Here is a 12,493-nt window from a genome sequence, read left to right as displayed (position 1 = left end):
AATTTGAATTATTTAATCACTATTAATAAAAATAATATTTCATTAAATTTTCAATCTAGAAGCTGGTAATATTTATATAATTAACAATAAAATTAAAATATTTTCCTTCATCTCATTGTCACTCAAGCAAAAATAAAAAAACTTTATAATTTTAAATTACTTATTGTTTTTTTCTAAATTACCTATATAAATTAAATTTTTTATAATGAAAAAATTCGAGCAAAAATAAAATAAAAGACATTGAAAGACCAACAGCAAGAAATTTAAATGAAAAATATAAATCTTCGATAGTAACAGGTCGATAATAATCAACAGCAATTTCTTTATTGCTCTGTTCAACAAGTTCATTCCAAAAAAATTTAAGTTTATATCTCCATCGACTCAATAAACCTGACTCCATTAATCTCGACATGATATCTTTAATTTTTTTTCCAACTGGTAAATTTTTTCGCATTAAAAAAACTTCATAAAATTCTAAAACTCTTATTTTACCAATGTATAATTTATACTTCATAGCTCTATCATAACTTCTTGATTCATATGTAATACAAGCTGATGATGAATCATTCAAAACAAATTTATAACAATCAATATTTGACGTATAAATAATATTTTTATTTTTAAAATTAAGAATAAATGTTTTAATCCCTTCGTAAACATAAATAGTATAATTTGAATTTTCAAGTTCTTCAATATTATCAATATTTTCAAGAGGATTTGAATTTGTTAAAAATGATGATAATTTACTATTAAAACTCAAACCAAGTAATAAAAATAATAACAATACTGGAAATAAATAAATTCTAATAATTGTATTATTTGGCATATGTAACAATCCAGTTCCTACACACAAACGAAATACTTCTAAACATGCTGAGCTTAAACCCTGATTTTTATAAATTGAAATAAACACAACACTTGTTAAACATACAATCAAAGTTAAAATAATAACTCCTTGACTGTAAAATTGACATATTTTTTGCCAAGGTGTTAAATAGCCTTTTCTTTGAGTTGTTAAAACAAGACCTGATTTTGTTAATGGATAAGTAAAATCGAAATATTTATTATTATTTAATTTTAATGCTGAACGATGATTCAATGATAAATCATAATGTCTGATGATTCTTAAATCATCAATATTATCAATATGATTTAATGTGTGTGAGCCAATATTAAAAATTGATTAACATGATGTTACATTTAAATGAGAAACATTGTAAAATGCGATATTTCTGGTGCCGTTATTTCAAGATGCTGGCTGTCAGATGTAATATGTTTGATTAATTATCCATTTTCATCGATAGACTGGTGCATAATTTCATCAGTTTTATAATGATTTGCTAATGTATTGGATATCCATTTAAATAACGTGTTTTATCAAATATTAAATTGCTGCAAGTGTTGTTGCTGTTGTTGTTGAATGGTCGATTGTAAAGTGTCCAAGTTTTATTTATTTGCAGCTGATGATGCCAGGAAGATGGTGCCCAATTTGTGTAAGGATTATATGTTGATGACAATAAATTCATATGCCATGTTGTGTTGAGATAATCAATGGCATTATCACAACTTGTGTTTGATGTGTTTATTATGAAATAGTGAGAATCAATGCTCCACCATGGTGATGATTTTAACTTTGATAATTCAAGCTCAAGATTTTTAGATGATTCTATTGATAATATAATAATATCCAGTTGAATTGATGACACGTGCCAATGGTGTTTAATTGAATCAATGCTTGAATCACTTTTTATTAAAGTTACCGTTGACGTTTCCATTATCACATCCCATTTATCAATTTTATCAATGAAATTTTCATTTACAATCATCAAATAATTCGAATTATTTACGAAACAATATTTTATTAAATTAATCTAGAAATAAAATACATCTATATTTCGATTTTTTTTAATTTTAAATTATTTATATTTTACCAATTCATTATTTAAAGATTTTTCACAATTTAAATTTGATAAATTTATCAAATTTCCATTGACGATAGATATTAATAATAATAGTGTACTTGAATATTTCGAAAAAAACATTTTAAAATTAACAGCGTACTTGTTCGAAACGAAATAAAATCATACTGATTGAAAGAGACTCACAATATTGCTCAAATAATTATCTTAATAGTGCCAAAAAAAATTTATATATTAAATTTGGTCAATCAATAAATCAATAAAATATAAACAGATAAGAAATCATGATATTATCAAGTACTTTTTTTTAAGTACTTGAGTAATTAAATACAAACAATCTTTGTTTAACACGTTAGAAAAAAATAATTATTTACTTTTAATTTTATTGTTTTTTTTATAGTAAAATATTTCAACAATAAAAGAAATTATTGATAAAATAATACCAACAGTAAATAGCTTTAATGCAAATAGAATATTTTTTTTTCTAACTGGTCGATATTTTGGTGAATTTCTTTCTTCATTTTGAGCCAATACTTTTTGCCAAGTAACAAGTTGTTGATATCTCAAACGTGGTAATAATCCACACTCCATTAATATAGAATAAATAAAATTAATTTTTTTTTTTAACGGCCAATTTTTACGCATTAATTGTGTTTCATAAAAATCAGCAACTGTTTCTTTAGACATGTGTAAATAGAATCTTGTTGCTGCTTCATAATCACGACGACCAACACATGCTGCATTTGAATTATTTAATAATACACTTGAACAAAAATCAGATGCTAAATAAATATGATATTTTCTTGGAAAATTTTTTAAATAATGCTCAAATTCATTGGCAACAAATACTTGATGATTCGAACTTTTTAAATCATCAATATTATCAATATTACTGTGATAATGTTTGTGTGTTAAATATGATGCCAGTTTACTATTAAATGTCGAGCTTAATATTAAAAATAATATCATTATTGGATACAAATAAATTCGCATTGTTGTACTAGTTGGCATATAAAGTAATCCAGTATTAAAAATCAAACGAAGTACTTCAAAAAATGCAATTCCAAATCCTTGTTTTTCATAAATTCCAAATGCAAATAGTGTCAATAAACATGATATTATTGTAAGCATTACAACATTTCTACTGTAATAACGTTTAAATTTTTCTTCTGGTGTCATTTGTTTACTTTTATGTGTTATTATAACAACACTTGATTTTGTATATGAATATGTATAATCAAAAAATCTATGATTTTTAACATTTCTTAAATAACGAAAATTCAATGACATATCATAAATACCATCACTCAATTGATAAAATACTTGTGATGTTGGTTTTCCGTTATTATCAAGATACATTGGTCCATTTAGATGTATTATTAGACTTGAATTTAATGCTGAAAATAAACATCGCAATAAATCAGATGATGATATCTTGGATAGACTGGTGTAATTATAATTTACATCAGTTTTATATTTTTCTTTTTTTTTAGGATTTGCTAATGCTTTTATTGGATATCCATTTAGATAACGTGTTTTATCAAATATTAAATTGCTGCAAGTGTTGTTGCTGTTGATGTTGAATGGTCGATTGTAAAGTGTCCAAGTTTTATTTATTTGCAGCTGATGATGCCAGGAAGATGGTGCCCAATTTGTGTAAGGATTATATGTGTACAAATTAATTTGTTGATTTTCTTCTTGACACATAAATATTGATGACAATAAATTCATATGCCATGTTGTGTTGAGATAATCAATGGCATTATCACAACTTGTGTTTGATGTGTTTATTATGAAATAGTGAGAATCAATGCTCCACCATGGTGATGATTTTAACTTTGATAATTCAAGCTCAAGATTTTTAGATGATTTTATTGATAATATAATAATATCCAGTTGAATTGATGATAACTGCCAGTGGTTTTTAATTGTATCAATGTTTGAATTATTTTTTATTATAACTGTTGATGCTGTTTCTATTTTATCAATTTTGTCAATAAAATCATCATCATGTCCCAACATCATCAGGTAATTCGAATGCCCAACGAAACAAATTTTCAATAAATTCATCTAAAATAATAAATACAAAAAAATAATTTATAAAATAATTATAAAATATTTATTAACAAAAAAATATTACCAGCTCATTTTCAAGTAACTTTGAGTTATTTTTTAAATTCCAGCTTGTTAAATTAGCATCCGCTAAAAAATTAATTGCCATAAAATATATAACTGTTATATAAGTTGAAAATTTAATAAAATACATTGTTAATTTTATTTTTTTTTGATAACTATCCATCACCTTGTATGAAAGAAACTTGAAGGAATAAAAAATGGTAAATAATATTGATAAAAAAATTGATCAATTAACAAATCGAAAATTGTTATTCTTTTTTTCTAATAAATAATTCTATTGTTTATTTATATTAAATATTATTTTATTTATATACCTTTTTAATTTAATCACACAAATATTTTTATATTCCTTAATAAATAAATGTATATTTTGAATCATCATCATATTTATTTATTCTTGTTCATCAAATTATACATTGAATGAGACACCTAGATAATCTATTAAAAAAGAATTCATTAATTGACCAAAAAAACTAATCAATATAATTTTTTATATAATTTTTTTAGCTATACATTTTTTAATAATTCCCTTGAAGGACAAAATGGCTTTATTGTTTTTGTCATGATAATCAATAATCATTTTTTTGTACAATCATCCAAACATAATCCAATTTGTAACAACATAATAAAGATTCTCTAACTAAAAACAAAAATATATATGGAATTAAAAAAATTAATTTATATATATTAAAATTAATAACTTACTGCAGTTGATACATCAGTTGTTGCAAAAAATTCACATTAAAATAATTCTACTTGTTGCACGTGCACTTGTACAATTTTTAAAATTACAAACAGAATACAATGTAAAATATTTTAGACACCAGATACTTAATAAATTAAAAATTTCATAAATCTTGGTATTACAAATGTAATTATCTTTATTTAATATTTGACATCAAATTAAGTCAATTATATTTTTTTTTCTTCCCAACAAAAATATATTTCTCCTTTGATAAAAACAAATATAGACCAAAAAAAGAAACAATTAAAAATTAAAATGTTAATTAATGATTGCTAATGATAAAAATAAAAATATAAGATTTAAAATTTATCAGTCATTTTAAAGAGTATGTACACCTTTGATAAATGCTTCAACTGAAGTTATTGGAGTATCTGGATTAATTCCATGACCAAGATTAGCAATATATCTTGTTTTACTAAATTTATTACAAATACTTAATGCTCTTTGTTCAACTTCATCAGCAGTTGCATACAATGCACAAGGATCCATGTTACCTTGAATTGTAATATTTGGTCCAAATCTTTTTCTAGCTTCAACTGGATCAACTGTCCAATCAATACCAATGACTTCATATCCACAATTTTTAGCTATTTTTTCTAATGAATTCATTGTTGCACCTTTTGGAAAAACAATCTAAAAAAAAAAAAACAAATAAAATTTATAATCCATATTTATTTTTTAATTATTAATTAATAATTTACCATTGGAACTTTTTGAATATTTAATTCTTCAAGTGTTGAATTAACTCTTTCATTAATTTGTTTAATATATGGAAATGAATATTTATCAAACAATTCATCATTTAGCCAATTACCATGACTTTCAAATATTTGTAAAGCCTGTGCACCTGATTTTACTTGCATAACAAGATACTCAACAATTACATCTGTTATTTTTTGTAAAAGTTTACATGAATCTTCTGGATATTTATATAGCCATGATCTTGATTGTACCATAGTTGAACTACCACCACCTTGAATCATATATCCCATAAGAGTCCACTGTAAATATAAATAAAAGCCTTGTTATTTATTTTAATGATAATTAATTTAATTAATAATGATAATACTAACAGGAGCACCAGTAAAACCAATCAATGGAACTTTTCCTTCTAATTTGTGACGAGTTAGTGTTATTGCTTCACCAACATATCCAAGTTCTTTTTCAACATTTGGCATTTTTAGGCGACTCATGTCTTCTGGAGTTTTAAGTGGCTCTGGTAAAACTGGACCCTATTTAATTTATAAATTATTTTAGTTTAAAGACATGATGATTATTTATTTGTTGATTGTAATTTTAAATTTATTTGTTTACCACTCCTGATTTCATTTCAACAACTAGACCCATTGCTTGTGGAATAACTAGAATGTCTGAAAATATTATGCTTGCATCTAAATCAAATCTTCTCAATGGTTGAAGTGTCACTTCACATGCATACTCTGGTGTTTGACATATTGTAAAAAAATCATGTTTTGTACGAAATTCACGAAATTCAGGAAGATATCTTCCAGCTTGTCGCATTATCCATATTGGAATTTTATCAACTTCTTCACCTTTAGCTGCTTTTAAAAATCTATCATTTTTTAAAACTGGAAAATTTTGTTGAGACATTCTGGAAAATTTAATAATTAATTTATAAAAAATGGATATTCTGATTGTTGTTTTTTTTTTTTTTTTAATTGTCATTGTTACATCATAAATAAAATAATTAATATACACAAAAATTTTATATTTAGGTTATGATGGAAATAATGAATAAGCAAAAAATGTTTTTAATATAATTTTAAATTGACAATTAAATAAATATTAATAAATGGAAAAATAAGAAATAAAAAAAATTTTATAATAAAATATTAGTTGATAATTATTATGATTTTATTTATGAGTTGACTTACTTTTTGTTGTTGGATTTTATTAAAGTATAAATTTAAGATTTTTTATTTTAAATTATTTATTGTATGAGAATAATAATTTATGTTATTTAATGTAGTTTATATTATTGATTGATTTTATAATTATTGGAGCAATAACAAACACGTGGACACTTGTTGAAAAATATTTAAAAAATAAGTGCAATATGACAGGTCAGTAATAGCAACAATAACAACAACAATATATAAACACTCTCTCTCTGTGTATGTAAAGAGAAAAAAAATATAAGAGAGAGAGAGAGATGTAAATAGAGACCTCTACAGTCTAAATACATCAAGCAATCTATATTTTTGAAATTTGAATAAATTCTTCGTAATTAAGATAGGAAAAAAATAGTTTTTTAGTGTATAACAATATAAAAATTTTTTCAACATGCTGTTGCTCACAGGGGCTATGAGCAAGAGCAGTTTGCAATTAGTAATGAATAATGATCAACAACAATTTTTTTTTTTCATTTTTCAACAAGTTTATTTTTTTTTAATTATTAAAGTTTACATAAATGATTCGTATTACTTGTATTTATCATTATTATTATTATTTGTTAGTTTATTGAAATATTTTTTTGTGTTAATTAATATGAATTTTTGTATATAATATATATGAGAGTCAATGAATCTTTTGTATTTAGTTGTCGTTATACCAAGTCATCACAAGTCATTGACTCATAACTTATACTTATATGTATATTAATTATTTATTTGGAGATAAAAACAAAATGTTTTTTTTTTTTAAACGTTTAAATACATATATAAATTTGATTGTAGAAAATTTAATGATAAGTTAATCATTTGAAATATAGAATTATATAAATTAATGATATTATATTATTTTATATGAGTGAAGAAATAAACTATCGCAAATGACATAATTGAAAATACAATATTGAAATGTATACTTGATGATGAATTACAGCCATCTTTATCATTACAATAGCAAGTTTCCGTTTCACCAGTAACATCTGAATAAATTGTTTGACATTTTTCTTCGTGAGATACAAACGAACAAGATCTTGTGACAACGGTGTTCCCGGCTACTGCAGATAAAAGACAAAAAAATATATTTATTAATAAAAATGTTCAACAATTAATTTTAATTTATAATTCAATGCTAATGATAGTTGTTTATATATGCTTCGTTTTAATATGAAAACTTTACATGAACTGTCACAACTAAAAGAAAAAAGAAAAACTTACGAACTGTCGTTTTCACACAGCTGGTCTCTGTGCTGTTATAACAATCACTCAATGTTGCCAATGAAAATTTTAATCCGCCTTTTGGATTTATCTCAGTTCCGACATAACATCGCAATTTGTTTTTGTTAACTAAAAAAATATGTATATTTATATAAATTTTGTATTTATTAGATTTATTAATTTAATATATCGTCTATATAATTATTAATTTTATTGGTGGTTAAGGAATAGAAGTTAAAGGATTATATTTAAGGATAAATGAAACTAAAGCACACTAAGGCATATAAGTTATGTGCTGAACAGTCAGAGTTAGACTGACGCTTTTACAAATATTATTTCTTCTCTAAATTTAATTTTGCCTATTTTAATATCCGTGAAAAGTGAAATCGGCTAAAATATTTTTACAAGGACATCGCAACATAACAAAACACTTAAACGTAAAAAAAATAAAATATAATATGTTCACCCTTATACCTGAGTTTCCAGCATTCATTTTATCTTCTTTTTTGTTTCTATCATGGAGTTTAATACCATATACACCTCCATGGTTGTCATTCCCCTTAACAAATTCTGGTGTATAGTCTACTAACAAATAAAATAAACATGTTTTCAAACAGTAATTAATAAATTAAGAAAAAACAGAAAAATAATAAAGAAATAAATTCAAACTTACCATCAACATCATCATCAGCATGTGATTTATTGATAAAACCAATAATCAATACAATTGCCAATGTGGCAGTAATTTTTGAAACCATCGTTGAAAAATAAAATAAAATAATATTAACCAGTTGAAGACTTGAGTCGATGTGACATATTTTTCGGCTTGAAAGAGTATTTATATATTTTGTGATAATGGTTATCGTTAATTAATATATGAATTTTTGTATATAATATGTATAAACGAGTCAATGAATCTTTTGTGTTTGGCTGTCGTTATACCAAGTCATCACAAGCATTGACTCATAACTATATGTATATTAATTATTTATTTGAAGATAAAAACAAAATGTTTCTTTTTTTTAAACGTTTAAATACATCTATAGATTTAATTGAAGAAAATTTAATGATAAATAAGTAAGCAAAGAAATAAATTCTTGATAATAACATGTCATTATCAATTAAGCATAATTAAAAATACAATATTCAAACGTAAAATTGAATAAATTTAAAAGATAATAATTAATTATTATTTTTAATCATTGCCAATCATTGTTGTCAATCAAAAAATTAATTCACAATAATTGACATTTCAATAAATGATTGAAGAACAAATAAAATTAGTTATTGTAACATTGCAAATACAATGCACAATCAATGCACAAATAGCATTATACATATTACAGGCGTTTTCGTCGTAGCAATGACAAATTTCAAGATGAAAGTATATTTTCAAATATATATATAGATAACACGACTAGAGATGAATTTTTTACATTAAAAGATATTGATACATACATGGAATTTTATAGTTTATCTTGTATTTGTTATGATCATGATGGCTATAATGCAAAAAGCAAATAATTATAAATTAAATTAAATTAAAAATAATATTTTTTAGCAACGGGCGATTCACAGGTGTTTTTTTTTTCCATATATGCCTCCCTTATAGTGAGAATATTTTTCAATCGTTTTCCCGCCTTTTCCCAGCTTTCATTTGTCTTGATTTTGATTTTTTCGTCTATTTATTTTTGCATTAACATGCGAATAATTATTACGACCAGGGGTATTTTCCTAGAATGGTTTGAATGCATGAAAAAAAAAAATATCTAAAAGTCACGTAGATCTAGAAACTTGTTTTACAACTGCTTTGCTTGGGTTGCTTGGCTTTGTGCGAAATTTTGGCATCATTCTCGACCAGTATCCGCCACTGCAGCAAATTAAATTTAACGATAGTTTATTCTATATAATTAAATAAATAAATAATGGAATTAGTTATTAAAAAGTGTTTAATTGGATTGACATTTATAGGATTAATTTTAATTTGTCCAATATTATGTGATCGTAAAATGTGGGAGTGTAATAAAAATGATCTAGATTTTGAAGAGTGTATGAAAATAATTATCCCTGATGTAACTCGTCAATATTATATTGATCGTGCAGGAGTACAGAAACAAATAGGTACAGATTTTATTTTATTTGGCCAATTTTTTGGCAAAACTGGTGACATTAAATATCGTTGTAGAGGTGTCAGTGTATCGGGCTTCAACGATAATTTAGCAGTAAAAAATTATGTTGCTGATTGGGATAAATATGAACTTAATATAACTACAACCAATCTAAAAATAATTGTCGATTCAATATATTGTACAAATGGCAATTTAGGCAAAGTTTTCAAGCCAATTGAAGGAAGTGATGTTAAAATGTCATTGTGTAAGTCCGAAAATATTTTTGAGCAGTTTTGAGAGTTAAAAAATATTTGATGATACTATTATTTACTAATTATTTATTTAACATTTACAGATCAAGTGACAATGGAACATATTATAAATTTTAATACTAGTCAAGCAGGCAAAGTTTACATTGACGATTGGAGAATTAAAATAAATCCAGTTTTAGTTTATATTGATCATCCCGAAAAGATGGGAGCAAGTGATAACTTAAGGAAAGGATTTGAATTTATTGAAAAAGGACTTGGAAAAGCTACTGGGAATGCTTTAAAAAATTTTGCAAATCATAAAAAAGAAGAAATGGTTCCCGAGTCATACTAGATTATTAAGAGAATAAAAAAATTAAAAATCATATGTAAAATGTAAATTAGTCATAATAATATTTTAAATATAATAAAAAATTAATATTAAAAAATTTAAATTTTAATATTGTTATTTCGTTTTTTTTAAATAATAATTACAATAATCAATTAAAGGAAGAAAAAATTATTAAAATTAATTTTCAGATTATATTGAATAATCATTAAATTTAAATTCATGCAATGCATTGTTTCGATTCACAGGTGTTTTTATTTCTATATGCCTCCCTGGTGAGAATATTTTCTACGCTTTTTCTCGCCTTTTTTCCCGTTTTCATTTGTCTTGATTTCTATTTTTTTGTCGATTTATTTTTGCGTTAACATGTGGCTAATTATTACGCCCAGGGTTATTTTCTTAGAATGGTTTGAATGCATGAAAAAAAAAAAAAATATAAAAGTCACGTATAGACCATCTGAAAACCACTGAAAACTTATTTTTCCAACGGCTTGGCTTTGTGCAAACTGCAAAATTTTGGCGTCACTCTGGACCAATACTACCCATCACTAGTTGACTGCAATTTATACTTAGTTTATTCTATATAAATAAATTGAAATAAATAAATAAAAAATGGAATTAGTTATTAAAAAGTGTTTAATTGGATTGACATTCATAGGATTAATTTTAATATGTCCAATATTATGTGATAGTAAAATGTGGGAGTGTAATAAGAATGATCTAGATTTTGAAGAGTGTATGCGAATAATTATCCCTGATGTAACTCGTCAATATTATATCGATCGTGCAGGAGTACAGCAACAAATAAGTACAGCGGTTTTTGTAATTCTCCAATTTTCTGGCAAAACTGGTGACATTGAATATCTTTGTGAAGGTATCGATGTATGGGGTTTCAACGATAATTTAGCAGTGACAAATTACGTTGCTGATTGGGATAAAAATGAATTAAAAATAACTACAAAAAATCCAAAAATAACTGTTGATTCAGCACAGTGTACAGATGGCAATTTAGGCAAAATATACGAGCGAGGTGAAGGAAGTGATGTTAAAATAAAACTGTGTAAGTTTAAAAAATATATACTCTCAGGGGTTGAAAAATATTTGATGATACTATTATTTGTTTTTTTTATTTAACATTTACAGATCAAGTGAAAATGGAACATACTATAAATTTTAATACCAGTCGAGCAGGCCAAGTTTACATTGACGATTGGAGAGTTAAAATAAATCCAGGTGGAGTTTTAATTGATCACCCCGAGAATATGGGAGTAAGTGATAAATCAAGGAAAGGATTTGAAATCATTGAAAAAGGTCTTGGAAAAGCTATTGGTAAAGTTTTTAAAAATTTTGCAAATCACGAAGAAGAATAAGAAGTTCCTGAGTCAAACTAGATTATTATTCAAGAGACGAAAAATTATATGTAAATTAGTAATAATAATATTTTAAATAATGAGTTAGAGTCCACTATACACTGTAGTGTCATGAAAAACAAAAAAATGAAAACATTAATAATCACTGTATACCAAGAAAAAAAAAAACCTTAAATATATGAACAATTTAAAAAATAAAGTCAATAATAATTACAAGTTTTTATTTTTTATATTTTTTTTATTTTCTACTTGAGCAACACTTTTTTCATTTACACTGAGAAAATCTCATGAGGAAAACCAAAAAAAAAAAATTGAGATTCTGTGTTAATTATAAATTACAAGCTCCAAGTTTAACAGTATTAAGAAAAAAAAATTAAAAAAAAAAAAAAAACAATTATTCTAATAATGAAAAATATTATTATTTAAATTTAATTAAAATAATTGTTTTTTTTTTAATTTATTTTCAAATCAATGTAAAACGAATTACCAAAAA

General features: G+C 24.4%; 4 protein-coding genes across 4 annotated transcripts; 2 read left to right on the top strand and 2 right to left on the bottom strand.

The window, feature by feature from the left end:
* Nucleotides 1-4,433: 4,433 nt before the first annotated feature.
* LOC122860220 (uroporphyrinogen decarboxylase) lies at nt 4,434-6,916 on the bottom strand. The gene is made up of 5 exons (XM_044163931.1): nt 6,696-6,916; nt 6,115-6,412; nt 5,874-6,032; nt 5,502-5,801; nt 4,434-5,433 (listed from the first exon to the last, which is right to left on the bottom strand). Exons 2-5 carry the CDS (start codon nt 6,409-6,411, stop codon nt 5,119-5,121), a joined length of 1,071 nt encoding a protein of 356 aa, XP_044019866.1. The 5' UTR covers nt 6,412; nt 6,696-6,916; the 3' UTR covers nt 4,434-5,118.
* A 640-nt stretch (nt 6,917-7,556) lies between these two features.
* On the bottom strand, nt 7,557-8,693 carry LOC122847471. Its single transcript, XM_044145194.1, has 5 exons — nt 8,599-8,693; nt 8,400-8,510; nt 7,926-8,054; nt 7,643-7,765; nt 7,557-7,582 (listed from the first exon to the last, which is right to left on the bottom strand). The coding sequence occupies exons 1-5, from the start codon at nt 8,681-8,683 to the stop codon at nt 7,557-7,559; spliced, it is 474 nt and encodes a 157-aa protein (XP_044001129.1). The 5' UTR covers nt 8,684-8,693.
* Nucleotides 8,694-9,850: 1,157 nt separating this feature from the next.
* LOC122847462 lies at nt 9,851-10,636 on the top strand. Its single transcript, XM_044145180.1, has 2 exons — nt 9,851-10,298; nt 10,389-10,636. The coding sequence occupies exons 1-2, from the start codon at nt 9,851-9,853 to the stop codon at nt 10,634-10,636; spliced, it is 696 nt and encodes a 231-aa protein (XP_044001115.1).
* Nucleotides 10,637-11,177: 541 nt separating this feature from the next.
* Nucleotides 11,178-12,127, top strand: LOC122860219. Its single transcript, XM_044163930.1, has 2 exons — nt 11,178-11,690; nt 11,774-12,127. The coding sequence occupies exons 1-2, from the start codon at nt 11,243-11,245 to the stop codon at nt 11,998-12,000; spliced, it is 675 nt and encodes a 224-aa protein (XP_044019865.1). The 5' UTR covers nt 11,178-11,242; the 3' UTR covers nt 12,001-12,127.
* The last annotated feature ends 366 nt before the right edge of the window (nt 12,128-12,493 follow it).

Source organism: Aphidius gifuensis, linkage group LG1, assembly GCF_014905175.1.
Source record: "Aphidius gifuensis isolate YNYX2018 linkage group LG1, ASM1490517v1, whole genome shotgun sequence".
Classification (NCBI taxonomy): domain Eukaryota; kingdom Metazoa; phylum Arthropoda; class Insecta; order Hymenoptera; family Braconidae; genus Aphidius; species Aphidius gifuensis.
This window is presented reverse-complemented; position numbering and strand designations above follow the sequence as displayed.